The sequence below is a fragment of the Hemitrygon akajei genome, chromosome 7, assembly GCF_048418815.1.
Source record: "Hemitrygon akajei chromosome 7, sHemAka1.3, whole genome shotgun sequence".
Taxonomy (NCBI): Eukaryota; Metazoa; Chordata; class Chondrichthyes; order Myliobatiformes; family Dasyatidae; genus Hemitrygon; species Hemitrygon akajei.
In genome coordinates this window covers 113,775,572-113,795,586 of record NC_133130.1, presented here as the reverse complement: position 1 = coordinate 113,795,586, position 20,015 = coordinate 113,775,572, and the positions used below count along the sequence as shown (strand labels likewise).

The 20,015-nt window shown below is 46.1% G+C and overlaps 1 protein-coding gene across 3 annotated transcripts in view; it reads right to left on the bottom strand.

Moving 5' to 3' along the window:
* LOC140730822 (uncharacterized) overlaps nt 1-20,015 on the bottom strand; it is a 79,756-nt gene that overhangs the window by 21,707 nt on the left and 38,034 nt on the right. For 2 of the 3 annotated variants that reach the window (XM_073051766.1, XM_073051767.1), the window contains 3 exons: nt 12,600-12,669; nt 12,104-12,245; nt 2,104-5,320 (listed from right to left, as the gene is read on the bottom strand). In XM_073051766.1, the coding sequence (XP_072907867.1) occupies nt 3,470-4,402 (933 nt within the window). In that variant the 5' untranslated portion in view covers nt 4,403-5,320; nt 12,104-12,245; nt 12,600-12,669 and the 3' untranslated portion in view covers nt 2,104-3,469. Of the gene's footprint in view, nt 1-2,103; nt 5,321-12,103; nt 12,246-12,599; nt 12,670-20,015 lie in introns of those variants that run through there. The other variant, XR_012099685.1, reaches the window with a different exon arrangement.

Below are 20,015 nucleotides of genomic sequence, written 5' to 3'. Positions count from 1 at the left end.
GTTGATTATTACTATACCCGCGCTTTAGATTGAGTAGTGACGACGTATATTATCTGAATGTTTGTATTAACCTTACTTTTGGGCCCCTTTATAAATAAAAACGTTTAAAAATAGTACCATCAGACTTCAGCGGACCTCTCTATCTTTGCTGGTAAGTGACCCAGTTATGGGGTTCATAACAAAGACTGGAGTAAATTTCCCATTTCCAGTGCTCTCGAACCATTCCAGAATATCGTAATGTTCAATAGATCATTGGTGATGCCTCCACAATCTCTTCAACTACCCTTTTTCTGAACCCAATTGTTGTGTCGTGTCTGGTTTGGATTATTATTTTATTTCTAATGACGAGATCTCACTGCTTTCGCGTGAACTCACAGCTGTTGTTGATTGTTCATTATCGTATTGTTAGGCCATTAGATTTCATCATCAGGGTGGCCATTTTATATTGTTTGTACCTTTCATTACGGAGTCAGATGCACTTGTTAGAAGTCGAAGGAATTTTAATCAATATTTGAATCTGCCTTTCATTAGAGTGCTGAGAATTACTGTCTTTTTACACTGGCTCCTTGCGTTCTGTAACACGTTGGTGAATAATAAAATCACCTTCAAGTACAGCTACACTGAGACTGGAGTTATCTCCGTCTAGATTGAGAAAATGGGAAAACTCTTGAGCGAGGATACTTATGGTGTTTTCCATCTGGTCCAGGTGACCTTTGCACCTTCAGACCTTTCAGCTTCCCAAGCAGCTTCTCCTTACTAATAGCAACTGCACTCACCTTTGCCCCGACACACTCAAATTTCTGGCTTTCCGCTGGTGTTCTTCACAGTGAAGACGGATGCAAAATATCGTTTTAGGTCACCCACCACTTGTCTGATCCCCTTGCTCCCTCTTCAGTGTCATATTCACTCTCGCCTCTTAGTTACATCACAGGCAGAGTGATGGGTAGAAAGTGAGAGGAAAAAGAGGGGGGAGAAAAGCTAAATATATCAGGGATGGGGTAAGAAGGGGAGGAGGGGCATTAGCGGAAGTTAGAGAAGATTCTCTAACTTTCTAGCCATCACTCTCCCTGTTCTCCATCTCCCTCTGGTGCTCCCCTCCCCCTTTCTTTCTCCCTAGGCCTCCCGTCCCATGATCCTTTCCCTTCTCTAGCTCTATATCCCTTTTGCCAATCACCTGTCTGGCTCTCAGCTTCACCCCACCCCCTCCGGTCTTCTCCTATCATTTTGCATTTCCCCCTCCCCCTCTTACTTTCAAATCTCTTACTTAAATCTTTCCTTTCAGTTAGTCCTGATGAAGGGTCTCGGCCCAAAACGTCAACAGTGCTTCTCCCTTTAGATGCTGCCTGGCCTGCTGTGTTCCACCAGCATTTTGTGTGTTGCTTGAATTTCCAGCATCTGCAGATTTCCTCATGTTTGTTTCATTCTCTCATTAGAATACTTCTTTGGAGTGTATCTACCCTGCACTTTCCTAATTGCACCCAGAAGCTTCAGCCATTGCTATTCTGTCACCATCCATACTAGTGTTCCCTTACTATCTATCTACTTTGCACAGCTCCTGTTTCATGCCTCTGTAGTTCTCTTTCCGCTGCGGTAATACTATTACATCTGACTTTGTCTTCTCCTCTCAAACCGCAGAGTGAATTCTATCGTATTATAATCACTGTCTCCTATGGGTTCCTTCCCTTAATCTCCCTAATCAAATCTGGTTCATTGCACAACACCCAATGCAGAATTCCTTTCCCCTCATGGGCTCAAGCATCATTTTGCTGTTTCATGCTGTCATCTCCCACAGTCTGTGGCATCCGCTGGGTCCTAAACTGAGCAGATGCACTCGAGTTGGATTTATCATGCCTTTCCCACCATAAACGGTGGAATATTCTATTTCTACTTTATTGTGTATATTAGGTGCATTCAAATATAACACCTTCAGTCCTGTATTCATCATCTTCTACATTTTACATCCATTTTAATGATTGACTTTAAACAGGTAAATAAAAGATGTAAATTATGAAAAGGCACCTTAGTATGAATATGACTTTTAATATTGAGTGACCCCCGCTTCTGAAAATTCAGTGAATCGCAAGAAATCCCAGCAATCACTGCAACATTCAAAGTAAATTTATTATCAAAGTACAGATATGACACCATAGGCAACCTTGGGATTCATTTTCTTGCAGGCACACTCAATAGATCCAAGTTTTCAAACAAAATTTTTGTAAAAACTTTTAAATGATCGTGAAGAAGCAGGTTTTCACTCATTCTTCGACTCCCAAAACAGGGCAGACAACCAGTATGCAAAAGACAACAAACTCTGCAAATTGACTTGACGTACTTTCAGTTGTTTCGTTATGAAGATGATTTGCCAAATTATTTACAGAATCTCTTCAGACTCGTCAGGTACAGTACTGTGAAAAAGTCTTAAGCCCGTGCAGTATCCATAGCTAGGGTGCCCAGGGCTTTTGCACATTGCTGCATTTGTCAACATGGAGTGGAGAGCAATTTGTCAATTTGGCAGGAGCATAGGATTTTGGGAATGTCAGGAGTGGAGCGCTGCGGGAGGGGAGTGGGACAGGTGACAGAGACCGAGTGCCAGGGACAGAGGGTGGTGCGGGTGCAGACACACGCAGTCCTGAGACACTAGGAAAGGTCATTTGATTCCAAACAGTTGCTATTTGATCTTCACAGGATGTCTCTCTGGTGCATCCTGCTCCCTCCCTTGTCCTTCCCCTTTTCCCAATCATGATTCCCTTTTCTGGTCAGAGCCCCAAACTCTGCCCTGTGCTGACCTGTTTCTGCTTTCCGACTCTGCTCCACTGAATGTTCAACTAATAGTTCCCTATTCATTCTTCATATTTTAGAGGACAGTATTCAAACAACCCACCTGTGACAGACAGCCTTTTAGAAGCTGTGAAAATGACCCTTATTAATAGAGTGAGCAGGGAATAAGGAGGCTAACGGCCATTGTCATTGATCCTCAGCCCAGAGATCTGAGAGATGAAGAATAAGTCAGACATAACTGCAGTCAGCTTGTCTTCTTCGTCAGTCTGCAGAAAGTCATGCAGAAAATTCTTCGTCCACAGAGTGGTGACTGTTTGCAACCACAGGGAGGGTGAGAGGCGAACAGCAGGGATGGATTTAAAAGGACTGTTGTGCAACAGAAATACTGACAGGGACCAGCTGGGCTGTGTCAACTTCCTTCTGTACACAGGGTGTGTTGCAGATTTACTCAGTCCCTGAGACAGAGTTTAAAATAGAACTGATTTATTAGTCACAGATCCAGAATAGTAAACTCCAGTCCCATTAAAGGTGAACATCAGCAGAAGAAACTCCTCCCATGCCCAGTGACCAGGGTGCAGAACTGGGTGTGATGAGCAGCAGTAATAATTGCCAAGTTCAACACCAACAGTCACTTTTGAACTTGCATTTGGATTCAGCAACTGTGGTGGTTACACAGCCAGCAAGCAGCTTATTAAACCTTTTTCTTAGTGTGAACTCGGTAGTGTTTCACAAGGTTGGATGACCGAGAGAATCCCTTCCCACATTCAGAGCACGTGAATGGTTTCTCCCCAGTGTGAACCAGCTGATGTGCATTCAAGTGAAATGACTGAGTGAATCCCTTCCCACAGTCTGAGCAGGTGAACGGCCTCTCTCCAGTGTGAACTCGTTGATGTACCTTCAGTTGAGATGAGCAAGAGAAACCCTTACCACAGTCTGAGCAGGTGAACGGCTTCTCCCCAGTGTGAATTGACTGGTGTGTTAGTAAGTGGGATGACAGAGTGAATCCCTTCCCACAGTCTGAACAGGTAAATGGCCTCTCTCCTGTGTGAACTCGCCGATGCAACTTCAGTTGAGGTAACTGAGAGAATCCCTTCCCACAGTCTGAGCAGGCAAATGGCCTCTCTCCTGTGTGAACTCGCTGATGTACCTTCAGTTGAGATGATCGAGAAAATCTTTTCCCACAGTCTGAGCAGGTGAACGGCCTCTCCCCAGTGTGAACTGACTGGTGTGTCAGTAGGTGGGATGACAGAGTGAATCCTTTCCCACAGTCTGAGCAGATGAAAGGCCTCTCTCCAGTGTGAACTGACTGGTGTGCCAGTAGTTGGGAGGACTGAGAGAATCCCTTTCCACAGTCTGAGCAGGTGAACGGCCTCTCCCCAGTGTGAACTCGCTGATGTACTTTCAATTGAGATGATTGAGAGAATCCCTTCCCACACTCTGAGCAGGTGAACGGCCTCTCCCCAGTGTGAACTCGCTGATGTACCTTCAGTTGAGACGATTGAGTGAATCCTTTCCCGCAATCAGAGCAGGTGTACGGCCTCTCCCCAGTGTGAACTCGCTGGTGTGCCTTCAGATGAGAAGACTGAGAGAATCCCTTCCCACAGTATGAGCAGGTGAATGGCATCTCTCTGGTATGAACTGAGTGGTGTGGCTGTAGGTGGGATGACTGAGTGAATCCCTTCCCACAGTCTGGGCAGGTGAACAGCCTCTCCCCAATGTGAACTCGCTGGTGTACCTTCAGTTGAAATGACTGAGAGAATTCCTTCCCACTGCTTGATCAGATGTATGGCTCTCCCCGGTGTAAATTCGTTCATGAGGTAACAGATCAGATGACTGAGTGAACAGAGCAGTTGAAAAGTCTCTCTCCCTTGTGAACTCACTGGTTTGTTTGTGGGTTGGCTGAATGAGTGAATCTACTCTCAGACACAGAGCAGGTGAATGGCCTCTCACTGGTGTGAAATTTCTGATGTATTGTCAGCTTGGATGACAGAATGAATCACTTCACTCAGTCAGAACAGGTGAACCCTCTCCCTGTGGTGTGAACTTGCTGATGTATCTTCAGGCTGGATGACTGAGTAGATCCCCTCCCACACACAGAGGAGATGAATGACCTCTCCCCAATGCGAACTTTGCCGGTCAGCTGAGTGAGTGAATTTCTTCCGACACACAGAGCAAGTGAATGGCCTCTCTCAGCACTGAACACACTGGTGTGTCGTTGGATAGGCTTAATAAGAGAATCTCGTCCCACACATAGAGCAGGTGACTAGCCTCTCTCCCCACTGTGAACTCACTGGTATGTCATGAGATCAGCACTGTAAATGAATCTCACACACAGAACTCGTGAATGGCCTCTCTCTCTTCAGAGTGAACCCACCGGTGGGTCTGCGGTTTGGCTGAACAAATTTCTTCCCAAACACAGAGCAGGTGAATGGCCTCTCTCAGCACAGTGAACTCACTGGGGTCTCAGCAGGTTGGCTGAATGAGAGAATCCCTTGTTGTTGTGTTTGAGATTCCCCTACACACATTCTTTGCTGTTGCTAACCTGTAAAAAGATTTACACAAGACATCAATGGGTGAAGGATGACACTTCAGATGAGATAAGTTTCAGTCTGTATGGTGAGCTCTGATATCACACTGTTGCAATGAGGTTCAACACAAGTTGGAGGAACAATTCCTCATTTCCTAACTGGGCACAGCTCAGATATCAAATTCTCTGTTTTTCTGTCTGTATCAGAATGGATGATTTCTGCCTGTCTTCAATCTGTGACTTGACTCAGTTTGTCTCTCTCCATCAGTATTATTTCAAGTTCTGATCATTTCCCATGATATTACATGGCTACTCTTGGAGATTTCCTAATTACTCTGAACCCTCCCCCAGGTGATTGACAGTGGTGAACTCATTGATGGCAAAGCCAATGAATATGAAGTGGGGAGGCAGTAGTCTTTCTCATTAGAGTGTGGCACTTCAGTGATGTAAAATCTACAGGTCAAAAGTGAACCTGTGAAAAGTGTTTGATATCACTATGTACCCAGAGAGAATGGTACAAAACATGTTCTCATGGGTTGAAAGGCCCAGAACACAAGGAGGTTGAATGAAGTTGATTTTCTCAAGAATTAAAGCCCAAGAAGGATTTTTTTCTCCCCCCACCCCCCAATGCAGCACTAATTTGTATCTTCGTTGACTAGAAAGTAGACCATTCATCTGATATTAACTCAGAATTAATTCGTTCCAAGTTCCCAATCCTTGGACTGAGATAGTTGGAGCTCCACAGTATTTGGGAGATCCATCCACTCGTATTCCCTCCACCTGTGCTACCAAACGTGTTCTACAGACCGGTGGGGAAGCATTGAGAGTGTCACCCATGGCTGCCTCTATAACCAGAGAAAACAATTAATGAGAGACCCATCTACCCAGGCCCTGAGTATGGATCGAGGGGAAAGGACCGGGTCTGCCCTGGGTTTGCAGGGCCACAGTGCGTCAGGAACTCACAGCAACTGTCTTTCACTTGTGGTGCAGACACCAGTGCTGATGAAACGCCCACTTGGAACATCGACCCTACCTTCTTCTTCTTTTGTGTTAATGGCGGCTTGCACCTCTCAGGAAGAAGCATTACTGCCACCGACTGTAATGGAGAATGAAGGGAGCGTGACAGGGATCAGATCCGAACTCCCAACCGTGTTTTAAATGAAATGTTCACCAGGGACCCATGCGACTAAACTGTCCACGCCTCAGGTGTCAGAATATCCTGCAAACTAGGCAGGATTATTAGATTATTAGATCTCCCCAATAATTGCCTAAACAGCTTCTCACATTACAACAAATATCTGTGGTACACCACACCTTGATCCCATGTTCCCCCGTCGCTGGGACCTCACAGAAATCACACCACCCGTCCCCATGCTCAGCAACCAGTGCCAAAGTGGGGTGCAAACCCGTACGTCCAAACCTCAGTGTCGTCAACCACACATCTGTCCTCTTGTTCCTTCCCAAAAGGTGCCTCCCCTGGACTGATGGAAACAAATTGTAACGCCATCCCCCTCTCCCACAGTTTCTGCTATTTCCCAATCCCAGCCAACCTAATACAAGATTTGACATCATACTTTCCCATATTGACTATAATTCCTGCCTCAGACTTAGTAAGTGGCTGTTTTGCGAGAACATAGGCCTTGGTGAGACCACACCTGGAGTATTGTGTGCAGTTTTGGTTCCCTAATCTGAAGAAAGACATTCTTGCCATAGAGGGAGTACAAAGAAGTTCACCAGATTGATTCCTGGGATGGCAGGACTTTCATATGAACAAAGACTGGATTGACTAGCTTTATACTTGCTGGAATTTAGAAGATTAAGGGGGAATCTTATTGAAACGTATAAAATTCTAAAGGGATTGGACAGGCTAGATGCAGGAAGATTGTTTCCGATGTTGGGGAAGTCCAGAACGAGGGGTCGCAGTTTAAGGATAAAGGGGAAGCCTTTTAGGACCGAGATGAGGAAAAATTCCTTCACACAGAGAGTGGTGAATCTGTGGAATTCTCTGCCACAGGAAACAGTTGAGCCTAGGTCATTGGCTATATTTAAAAGGGGTTACATATGGCCCTTATGGCTAAAGGGATCAGTGGGTATGGAGAGAAAGCAGGTACAGGGTTCTGAGTTGGATGATCAGCCATGATCATACTGAATGGCAGTACAGGCTCGAAGGGCTGAATGGCCTACTCCTGCACCTATTTTCTATGTTTCTATTCATTACCCGATACACCCACATGTGCAATTACCCAACAGAACTGGACTACTATTCCCGCACTCTTCCAGAACATATAATTCAATTCCATCCCTAACCCTTGAACGTTTCGATTCCAAACTCTGCATTACCGAGGCAGAGTTTGAGCAGATCACGACTCTGTTCAGCTTAATAGACAATAGGTGCAGGAGTAGGCCAGTCGGCCCTTCTAGCCAGCACCACCATTCACTGTGATCATGGCTGATCATACACAATCAGTACCCCGTTCCTGCCCTCTCCCCATATCCCTTGAACCCGCTATCTATAAGAGCTCTATATAACTCTCTCTTGAATGCATCCAGAGACTTGGCCTCCACTGCCTTCTGGGGCAGAGCATTCCACATATCCACCACTCTCTGGGTGAAAAAGTTTTTCCGTATCTCAATTCTAAATGGCCTACCCCTTATTCTTAAACTGTGGCCTCTAGTTCTGGACTCACCCATCAGCGGGAACATGCTTCCTGCCTCCAGCGTGTCCAATCCCTTAATAATCTTATATGTTTCAATCAGATCCCCTCTCATCCTTCTAAATTCCAGTGTATACAAGTCCAGTCGCTCCAACCTTTCAACATATGACAGTTCCGCCATTCCAGGAATTAACCTTGTGAACCTACGCTGCACTCCCTCAATAGCAAGAATGTCCTTCCTCAAATTTGGAGACCAAAACTGCACACAATACTCCAGGTGGGGTCTCACCAGGGCCCTGTACAGCTGCAGAAGGACCTCTTTACTCCTATACTCAATTCCTCTTGTTATAAAGGCCAGCATGCCATTAGCTTTCTTCACTGCCTGCTGTACCTGCATGCTTGCTTTCATTGACTGATGTACAAGAACACCTAGATCTTGTTGTACTTCCCCTTTTCCTAACTTGACTCCATTTAGATAGTAATCTGCCTTCCTGTTCTTGCCACCAAAGTGGATAACCTCACATTTATCCACATTAAACTGCATCTGCCATACATTTGCCCAGTCACCCAACCTGTCCAAGTCACCCTGCATTCTCATAACATCTTCCTGACATTTCACACTGCCACCCAGCTTTGTGTCATCAGCAAATTTGCTAATGTTACTTTTAATCCCTTCATCTAAATCATTAATGTATATTGTAAACAGCTGCGGTCCCAGCACCGAACCTTGCGGTACCCCACTGGTCACTGCCTGCCATTCCGAAAGGGACCCGTTAATTGCTACTCTGTTTCCTGTCAGCCAGCCAATTTTCAATCCACGTCAGTACTCTGCCCCCAATACCATGTGCCCTAATTTTGTCCACTAATCTCCTATGTGGGACTTTATCAAAAGCTTTCTGGAAGTCCAGGTACACTACATCCACTGGCTATCCCTTGTCCATTTTCATAGTTACATCCTCAAAAAACTCCAGAAGATTAGTCAAGCATGATTTTCCCTTCATAAATCCATGCTGACTCGGACTGATCCTTCTACTGCTATCCAAATGTGTCATAATTTCATCTTTTATAATTGACTCCAGCATCTTTCCCACCACTGACGTCAGGCTAACCGGTCTATAATTCCCTGTTTTCTCTCTCCCTCCTTTCTTGAAAAGTGGGACAACATTAGCCACCCTCCAGTCAGCAGGAACTGTTCCTGAATCTATAGAACATTGGAAAATGATTACCAATGCGTCCACGATTTCTAGAGCCACCTCTTTAAGTACCCTGAGATGCAGACCATCAGGTCCTGGGGACTTATCAGCCTTCAGACTCAACAGTCTATCCAACACCGTTTCTTGCCCAATATAAATTTCCTTCAGTTCATCCTTTACCCAAGTTCCTTTGACCACTATTACATCTGGGAGCAACACGAGTGAATCTGCAGATGCTGGAAATAAATAAAAAACACAAAATGTTGGCAGAACTCAGCAGGCCAGACAGCATCTATGGGAGGAGGTAATAATGACGTTTCAGGCCGAAGCCCTTCATCAGGAGTGAAGTAACATGGGATGGTCGAGGGGGGATAAGAAGTGGGGGAGGGATAAAGTAGAGAGCTGGGAAGTGGGGGGAAATGGGCTAGGGGGAAGGTGGAGAATTATGGGAAATAAAAGAGAAAGAAATGTAGGGCTGGGGGGAGAGATTATAGTGAGGAGGGGGGGAAAAAGAGAAAGAGAACCAGACTAAAATAATAGATAGGGATGGGGGTAAGGGTGGGGGGCAGGGGTATCAACAGAGGTCAGTGAGTTGGACGTTCATGCCGGCAGGAAGGAGGCTACCTAGGCAGGAGATAAGGTATTGCTCCATCGACCTGCGTGTGGCCTCACCTTGGTGGCAGAGGAGGCCATGGACAGACATGTCGGAGTGGGAGTGGTCTGTGGAATTGAAGTGTGTGGCCACAGGGAGATCCCGCCACTGCTGGAGGACACACTTCAATTCCACAGACCACTCCCACTCCGACATGTCTGTCCATGGCCTCCTCTACCGTCAAGATGAGGCCACACGCAGGTCGATGGAGCAATACCTTATCTCCCGCCTAGGTAGCCTCCTTCCTGCCGGCATGAACGTCCAACTCACTGACCTCCGTTGATACCCCTGCCCCCCACCCTTACCCCCATCCCTATCTATTATTTTAGTCTGGTTCTCTTTCTCTCTCTTTTCCCCCCTCACTATAATCTCTCCCCCCAGCCCTACATTTCTTTCTCTTTTATTTCCCATAATTCTCCACCTTCCCCCTAGCCCATTTCCCCCCACTTCCCAGCTCTCTACTTTATCCCTCCCCCCACTTCTTATCCCCCCTCGACCATCCCTTGTTACTTCACTCCTGATGAAGGGCTTCGGCCTGAAACGTCGTTATTACCTCCTCCCATAGATGCTGTCTGGCCTGCTGAGTTCTGCCAGCATTTTGTGTTTTTTATTACATCTGGGAGATTGTTTGTGTCTTCCCTAGTGAAGAGAGATCCAAAGTACTTGTTCAACTCATCTGCCATTCCCTTGTTCCCCATAAAAAATTCACCCGTTTCTGTCTTCAATGGTCCAATTTTGGTCTTAACTATTTTTTTGCTATTCACATACCTAAAGAAGCTTTTACTATCCTCTTTTATATTCTTGGCTAGTTTACCTTCGTACCTCATTTTTTCTTGGCGTATTGCCTTTTTTGTTATCTTCTGTTGCTCTTTAAAAGCTTCCCAGTCCTCTGGTTTCCCGCTCATCTTTGCTATGTTATACTTCTTCTCTTTTATTTTTATACTGCCCTTTACTTCCCTCGTCAGCCATGGTCACCCCTTACTCCCCTTAGGATCTTTCTTCCTCTTTGGAATGAACCGATCCTGCACCTTCTGCATTATTCCCAGAAATACCTGCCATTGTTGTTCCACTGTCTTCCCTGCTAGGGTATTGTTCCATTGAACTCTGACCAGCTCCTCCCTCATAGCTCCATAGTTCCATTTGTTCAACTGTAATACTGACACATCCGATTTTCCCTTCTTCTCAAATTGTAGGTTAAAACATCATATTATGGTCACTATCTCCTAATGGTTCCTTTACCTCCAGGTCCCTGATCAAATCTGGTTCACTGCACAACACTAAATCTAGAATTGCCTTCTCCCTGGTAGGCTCCAGTACAAGCTCTTCTAAGAATCCATCTCGGAAGCATTCCACAAACTTCCTTTCTTGGGGTCCAGTACCATTCTGATTCTCCCAGTCTACCTGCATATTGAAATCCCCCATGACAACTGTATCATTACTTCTGCAACATGCCAATTTTAACTCTTCATTCAACTTACACCCTACATCCAGACTGCTGTTTGGGGGCCTGTAGATAACTCCCATTAGGGTCTTTCTACCCTTAGAATTTCTCAGTTCTATCCATACTGACTCTACATTCCCTGATTCTATGTCCCCCCTCGCAAGGGACTGAATATCATTCCTCACCAACAGAGCCACCCCACCCCCTCTGCCAGTCTGTCCTTTCGATAAGATGTATATCCTTGAATATTCATTTCCCAGGCCCTGTCCGCTTGAAGCCATGTCTCTGTTATTCCCACAACATCGTACTTGCCAATTTCCAACTGAGCCTCAAGCTCATCTACTTTATTCCTTATACTTCGTGCATTCATACTTTTAATTCGTTACTCCCCTCTCCTTTCATATCAATTCCTATTTCACTTGGCCATACTGTATGATCTCTTCTTGAGCTTTCTACTCCATTAATTCTGTTGCTTAACTCATTCATCTCAATGCAGACTAACGATAATGGCCAGAAATTCTGCTGTACAGACGGACAACCCATCTGTCAGCCTTTTCCCCACCTCAGCATTAAAGCAGGGGATGAATACCCCAGAGCTCACCCGGTCACTAACCGGGTCTTCAGCACCATGTGTGAAGATGGGCAAAAAGGAAACCTGCTGCAGCTGTAAATGACCAGACACCCTCTCACCTCCTGACTATCCCCCAGTAACGTCAAACCTATTCCCTCTTCCAGAAATTTCCACGGGAACTCCAGGCTAGCTCACAGTTGGGCTAATCCGTAAATCCCAGGACATCTCTCGCACATATTCCCTAATTATCCGCCCGAAACAGTTATCACTCCGCCACCCGCTCCTACCTGCGGCCAATCCGCCAGAGCCTTTCGTCCACTGAGCGCATGCGTGGTTTTCGGAACCCAGCTGCGACCTATACGCCTGCGCATTTGATCGCTGGGTCACCGGTGGCGAATTCTGGAGCGCGGAGACCTCTGGGTAGACAAGCTGCCAATCAGAATCAGGTTTAATGTCACAGGCATTAATACCGTAGAATTTGTTAACATTGCGGCAGCAATACAATGCAATGCACAAAAGATAACTGTGAATTACAGAAAGAATATTATATATAATAGTTAAAGTAGTAAGTATTGAAAAATAGAAATAAAGTAGTAGGAGGCAACGTTCATGTGTTCAATGTCCATTCAGAAATCGGATGGCAGAGGGGAAGAAGCTTAACAGTCCAGTCCCTGTCATCGAGCTCCTCTGAAACTTATGCTCAGGATTGTCAATTGTATGTGGATATCGGCCAACTGAAATCTTGTGCAGCTTCTAATCCCTTATTTGCAAATATATACTTACCATGATACATTCTTACAGCTTACAACGACTGACACGAAGTCCTGGAGGAACTCAGCAGGTCAGGCAGCATCTATGGAGGGGAATAGAACGTAGACATTTCAGGCTGAGACCCTTCATAACCCGCTCTCTAGGTCTCCGTATTCCCCCTCCCCCACTAATCCCACCCCCTCGCCCGTCTCAGAATCGCCCCCTTCCTTTTGTCTCTCCGCACCCCCCTCCTCTGAGTAGTTCACTTTTCACTCCCTCCCCATCTTTGGATACCTCCATCAGCACCACCCCCCCCCATCCTGTCTCTGTGTCTCTCCGATATCTCTCACCCATTTACCTCCTCTCTCACTGAGTTGCTCTCTTCTGCCCTCCCCTTCCATCCCCACTCAGTCTGGTCGCCCCCTTTCCCCACCCCTCCATCTCTACATCACCCACTTCTCCCAACCCCCACAATCTCCATCACTGGGTCACCCCTAAACCCGTTCTAAATCTCCACTTATCAGTGTCTCTGGATTACCCTTCCTCATCTCCCTACCCCCGTCTCTTGTTCACCCACCTACCCACGCGGGCCACTCCTCTCCTCAATTCCGGATTCTGGATTGCCCCTTTCCCTGGGTTTATCCACCACCCCTCTCAGCCTTCTCCACTCCACTCTCTCCATGTTTCCCCCTTCTCCCTTCTTGCCCCTTTCCCCCATTCCTTCCCTGTCTCTTGGTTGCCTCATTCCATCCTCACCCCATCTCTGGGTCACCCTCTTCCCTACCCCGTTATTTCTGTGTCACTCCACCCACACACATTTGGATTGCCATTTTCTACCCTTGTGTCTGCTCAGGGTCACCCCCTTCTCACCCCCCCCCCCGCCTCTGGATCTCCCCTTCCCTCATCCCCTAACTATGGGTTGTCTCCTATGCTTGGGATCTCAATTCCCCTCCTCCCTGTATCTCCTTCCCTGCCCCATCTCTGGCTCTCCTCCTTCCCCCCTCCCTGTCTCTGCTCCTCCCCTTCCCAGTGCCCTTGTCTCTTGGTTGCCTCTACTGACCCTCTCTGGGGATTTCTTCCCTATCTCACCCCTCCTATCCTCCTTAATTCCCCATCTGAGTCACCGCCTTTCCCTGTCTCAGTGACAGACCCTTCCCCACTATGTTTATAGGATACCTTGCCTCACCTTCATGCCCACATCTCTGGATCAGCACCAGCCTCATCTCTGGGATTTTGCCTTCTTCTCCTTCCCCACATTTCCAACCCATCCCTCTCAGGCATAGGGCTCAGCCTCTGTCAATCATTGTCCCTGGGACTATGGGTGGAGTCTCACCCAGTGTCTGACCCTGTCCCTGGGAGTGTGTGATGGGATGGTGTGTGGACGGAGCCTCACCCTGTGTCTGACCCTGTCCCTGGGAGTGTTTGATGGGGTGGTGTGTGGACGGAGCCTTACCCTGTGTCTGACTCTGTCCCTGGGAAGGTATTGAATGTATTCCCACACTGTCCCTGTCCCTGTGGGTGTCTGATGGGACAGCATGAGGCGAGGATCAGGATTAAATGTTTCCCATCTGCTGAAATCTCCAGTTTAGGGAGGCCCACCAGAGGTTTCCCCCAGAGTTGAGGGTGTGTGGGTCGGGGTGTATTGCTGCTCCTGGTGCTTACAAAGGCTTGTCTGGTGCTGGGGATTCCGGTGGATAATCAGTCCCTCTTTCCCTCCGTCCCTGGGAATCAGAATCAGGTTTATTATCACCGGCATGTGACGTGTCAGCCTGGAGTCAGTGGTCTCACAATCAGGAATTGTGATATGCACCAGCTGTTCATACGACCATCCACCACCTGCTCCCACGGCTTCTGGTGACCCTGATAGAGGGGATAAGCAGGTTCTACACCTTGTCCAAAGGTAACCTGCAGGCTAATTGTGGGAAGAAGCTCTTAACACCTCCATTGGTAGACATATAACTCCACCCAAATTACCTTTACTCCACTGTTTTATCAATTCATCCAATTTTAAGTTCTTGCTCTCAGGCTACAAGGGTCAGCCTGTGTCTGACCCTGTCCCTGGGAGTGTGTGATGGGATGGTGTGTGGACAGAGCCTCACCCTGTGTCTGACCCTGTCCTTCAGAAGATGGAGCCTCACCCTGTGTCTGACCCTGTCCCTGGGAGTGTGTGATGGGACAGAGTGGGGTGAGGATCAGAATTAAATGTTTCCCATCTGTTTACAGGTGAAGCTGCTCCTGAAAATTTACAGTTCCGGGAGGCCCACCAGAGGTTTCCCCCAGAGTCGAGGGTGTGTGGGTTGGGGTGTGTTGCTGCTCCTTTTCTTTACAAAGGCTTGTCTGGTGCTGGGGATTCTAGTGGATCATCAGTCCCTCTTTCCCTCCCCAGGGAATCTGAATCAGGTTTATTATCACCAGCATGTGACGTGATACTTGTTAACTTAACAGCAGCACTTCAATGCAATACATAATCCAGCAGAGAGAGAAAAAATGACAATAAATAAGATAAAACAAAATAATAATAAATAAGCTAGTAAATCAATTACATATATTGAATAGATCAAGAAAAATGTGCAAAAACAGAAAACTGTATATTAAAAAAAGTGAGGTAGTGTCTAAAGATTCAATGTCCATTCAGGAATCGGATGGCAGAGGGGAAGAAGCTGTTCCTGAATCTCTGAGTGTGTGCCTTCAGGCTTCTGTACCTCCTCCTTGTTGGTAACAGTGAGAAAAGGTGCTGAGGTCCTTAATAATGGACGCTGCCTTTCTGAGACACTGCTACCTGAAGATGTCCTGGGTATTTTGTAGGTTAGTACCCAAGATGAAGCTGACTAGATGTACAACCTTCTGCAGCTTCTTTCGGTCTTGTGCAGTAGCCCCTCCATACCAGACAGAGATGCAGCCTGTCAGAATGCTCTCTACGGTACAACTATAGAAGTTTTTGAGTGTTTTTGTTGACGTGCCAAATCTCTTCAAACTCCTAATAAAGTATAGTCACTGCCTTGCCTTCTTTATAACTACATCGATATGTTGGGACCAGGTTAGGTCCTCAGAGATCTTGACACCCAGGAACTTGAAGCTACTCACTCTCTCCACTTCTGATCCCTCTATGAGGATTGGTATGTGTTCCTTCGTCTTACCCTTCCTGAAGTCCACAATCAGCTCTTTCATCTTACTGATGTTGAGTGCCAGGTTGTTGCTGTGGTACCATTCCACTAGTTGGCATATCTCACTCCTGTACATCCTCTCATCACCACCTGAGATTCTACCAATAATGGTTGTGTCATCAGCAAATTTGTAAATGTTATTTGAGCTATGCGTAGCCACACAGTCATATAGAGAGTAGAGCAGTGGGCTAAACACACACCCCAGAGGTGTGCCAATGTTGATTGTCAGTGAGGAGGAGATGTTATCACCAATCCACACAGATTGTGGTCTTCTGGTTAGGAAGTCAAGGATCCAGTTGCAGAGAGAGGTACAGAGGCCCAGGTTCTGCAATTTCTCAATCAGGATTGTGGGAATGATGGTTTTAAATGCTGAGCTATAGTTGATGAACAGCATCCTGATGTAGGTGTTTATATTGTCCAGGTGGTCTAAAGCCGTGTGAAGAGCCATTGAGATTGCGTCTGCCATTGACCTATTGTGGCGATAGGTAAATTGCAATGGGTCCAGGTCCTTGCTGAGGCAGGAGTTCAGTCTAGTCATGACCAACCTCTCAAAGCATTTCATCACCGTCGATGTGAGTGCTACCAGGCGATAGTCATTAAGGCAGCCCACATTATTCTTCTTAGGCACTGGTATAATTGTTGCCTTTTTGAAGCAAGTGGGAACTTTTGCCCGTAGCAGTGAGAGGTTGAAAATGTCCTTGAATACTCCCACCAGTTGGTTGGCACAGGTTTTCAGAGCCTTACCAGGTACTCCATCGGGACCTCCCGCCTTGCGAGGGTTCACTCTCTTTAAAGACAGTCTAACATCGGCCTCTGAGATGGAGATCACAGGATCATCAGGTGCAGCAGGGATCTTCACAGCTGTAGTTGTGTTCTCCCTTTCAAAGTGGGCACAGAAGGCGTTGAGTTCATGAGTAGTGAAGCATCGCTGCCATTCATGCTATTGGGTTTCGCTTTGTAGGAAGTAATGTCTGGCAGACCCTGCCAGAGTTGCTGCTCATCCGATCTCACCTCCAACCTCATGGTAGGTATTCTTGTTGGTGTTGTAGCAATGGTCCAGTGTGTTGTTTCCTCTGGTATTGCAAGTGATCTGTTGATGACAGTTGATTAGTGATTTTTTTCAGACTGGCCTGGTTAAAATCTCCCAAAACGATGGTGAAGGCATCAGGGTGTGCTGTTTCGTGCATGTTGATCCCATTGCTCAGATCATCTAAAGCCTGCTTGACATTGGCCTGAGGTGGAATGTAAACTGCTACCAGAATGACCCCAGAGAACTCCAGTGGTAGGTTAAAAGGACAGCACTTTACTGCTAGATATTCCAGGTCTGGTGAGTAGAACTGGGACAGCACTGATATATTTGTGCACCAAGAAGAGTTGATCATGAGGCATACTCCTCCACCTCTGCTTTTGAGAGACTCTACAGGTCTATCCTGAGGGGTATAGTAAACCCGTTGATCTGAATTGCTGGATCCGGTATGGAAGGGGTTAATTTGGGGGAAGGGTAATGTTATTAAATTGGGATTTGGGGAAATATATTGGAATTAAATGAGGACTTGGGGAATTGCATTGGATTAAATGGGATTCAGGATTTACCATTGGATTATATCATTTGGATTGTGTATGGATCCCCTGCAGACTGGAGTACTGTGACTAGTGGGGTGCCTCAGGAGTCAGTGTTGGGACCTCTGTTATTCATTATTAATGTGGCAACATTGCTTTTGCTATTAAATTAGTGGGGTTTAATGAGAGTGAATTTGGTGGCACTGAATTACAAAGACATCTTGATCAGTCAGGGAGATGGGCTGAGGAATGACAAATGGTTTTCAATTTAGATCAGTGTGAGGTGACATATTTTAGACATTCAAACCAGGAAATGAGCTGCAAGAAGTGTTTGAGGTAGGTGCAATTGCAACATTTAAGACATTTGGATAGCTACATTGAGGGGAATGGCGTACAGGGTTATTGGCCAAACATGGGCAACTGGGACTACTAGGGAATATGCTGTGGTCAGCATAGCCCAGGTGGGCTGATGGGTCTGTTATTATGCTGTATTACTCTATGACTCTATGAAGACAATGTACACTTTGTAGGTCTTTGGGACAGGTCCAGAATGTGAAGAGACAAACTGACCCAAGTCACAGATCAATGAGGGCAGAAATGACGCATTCTCAGACAGACAGGAGGACAGAGAATTTGAGGTTGTGTCCTGATGTCTGAACAGTGTTCTGTTAGAAGATGAGGAACTACTTCTCCAAGTTGTGTTGAGCCTTGCTGTAACAGTGTGACATTAGATGTCACTGTTATGAGTGATGAACAGACCTGGTGGTCAATGGGGTGCAGAGTTAACCATTCCCAACCCCCCTCCTGAGAACTACGAACTATTGCTGTTGCTATGCTGCTATTGAGAGAGGGAGAGATAAAGCCCAGGCAAGAACATCTGCTGAAGAAAAGAGGGGGAGAGAGACTGTTGATTTACTGTATTTCATCTCTTCCTGGATTATTTACCTTCTACTACAAGGTCTTTACTTTGCTCGTTAACATTCCTCAGGAGATAGCAGGAGTGGCCTGATTTGATGGACACGGTCATTCAGAGTTGATGGATAGCTGAGACCCCGTGAGTGGGGATAAAAGACAGGTCTGGAGAGACACCCTCCAGACACACCAGTGGACACTGACTGAGTGTTGGGAACCCACAGGAAAGGTGGGGGGCTTCGGAGACCGAACCAGGAGATCGGTCAGTAAAGCTCACAGTGTTACAGCAGGGCCGGTGGGGACTTGTGTGTGTGTCCACTCATGCCAGAGTGACGAGTCCACCACAGAAGAATGGTCTGGCTGAAGACCAGAGGGGTCATAACTGAATGACCACACCGATACGACGGAATAAGAAAGCCACAAAAGGTTTGCCTGCCACAGCTATTGCTGTTACATCTCGCTCGCTCTCTCTCTCTTTCCAACGATTTCAATACAACAACCATAACCACCTCAGCACTTATGAACTGAACTGAACTTTAAACTTTTCTATGACAATTTATTTACCCCTAGACATGAATAGAACTTGTTTATTATTGATCATTATTATTCCTACACTTTTAGGTTTATTACTGCTAACTTGTTTTATATGTATATTTGCATTTTTGATATTGTATTGTGTAGTTTACAGATAAACACCTTTAGTTTGGTACCACCAGACTCCAACAGGTTCTTCTTTCTCTGCTGGTCCCAGTTACGGGGTACGTAACATCACCATCGAGACTAAAATTACCTCAATGAAAGGTCCTTCACTCACTGATGTTGTTTGTAAACTTTTTACAAGGTAAGAAAGACAAATGATTTGTGTTTTGGAATCTCAAACACAACAACATGTCAGTTCTGCTGTGTCTGTCAGTTCAACAGAACCTGAATCCTTCACTGTGAGGAGGAGATGTTTGGAAGACAGCACACCAATTGTAACAAGGAGAACCCGAATACGTGTACATGTCCGTGATCTGAGCTGCTAAATTCCCAGAGAGTTGATAGCAGTGAGATGTCAGTCACTGGCTCTCAGTTTGGAAGAGATTCACTGGGCCATCACACCTGCAGATACACCAGCAAGTTCACACTAGGGAGTGAACACTCGCCTGTTCCATGTGTGGGAAGAGATTCATTCCACTAACCCACATTGTGATGCTCCACCAAGTTCACAATAAGTCAAGGCCACTCTTCTGTCCTAAGTGGGCAAAGAGATTTACTCAATCATCACACCTGCTAAAACACCAGCAACTGCACATCAGGGAGAAAGTTCAGATAAACTGTATGTTAAATTTTTAACCATCATGATGGCTGAATCCAGTTACAAGTTCATGACTAATTGTTAATGTCAGATTCTGTAGAAATTCTGACTTCTCATCACAACAAGTTTGGGAGAAGTTTCTTCAGCTGATGTTCCCCTTTAATGTGACTGGAGTTTAATATTGTAGATCTATGACAAATGAACAAGTTCTACATCAAATCCTGTATCTGCCACACACCCAACATACCGTAGAGAGGCCTCTCAGTCCAGCTGGCCCTTACCTGTGTTTCTGTTCCACATCATTATTTTAAAATCCATCCCTGCTGTTCACCTCTCATTCTTCCTGTGATGAAAGGTTACAACTGGTCGCCATTTTATTTGTGCAAAATGCTGGAGGAACTCAATGGAGTTCTGTGGAAAAAGAAGCTACGGAAAGGAATAAACGTCCTGTTTTGGGCCAAGACATCTCCTCATGCCTAGACAGTTTATTCTGCTTTGATGTTGCCTGAGCTGCTG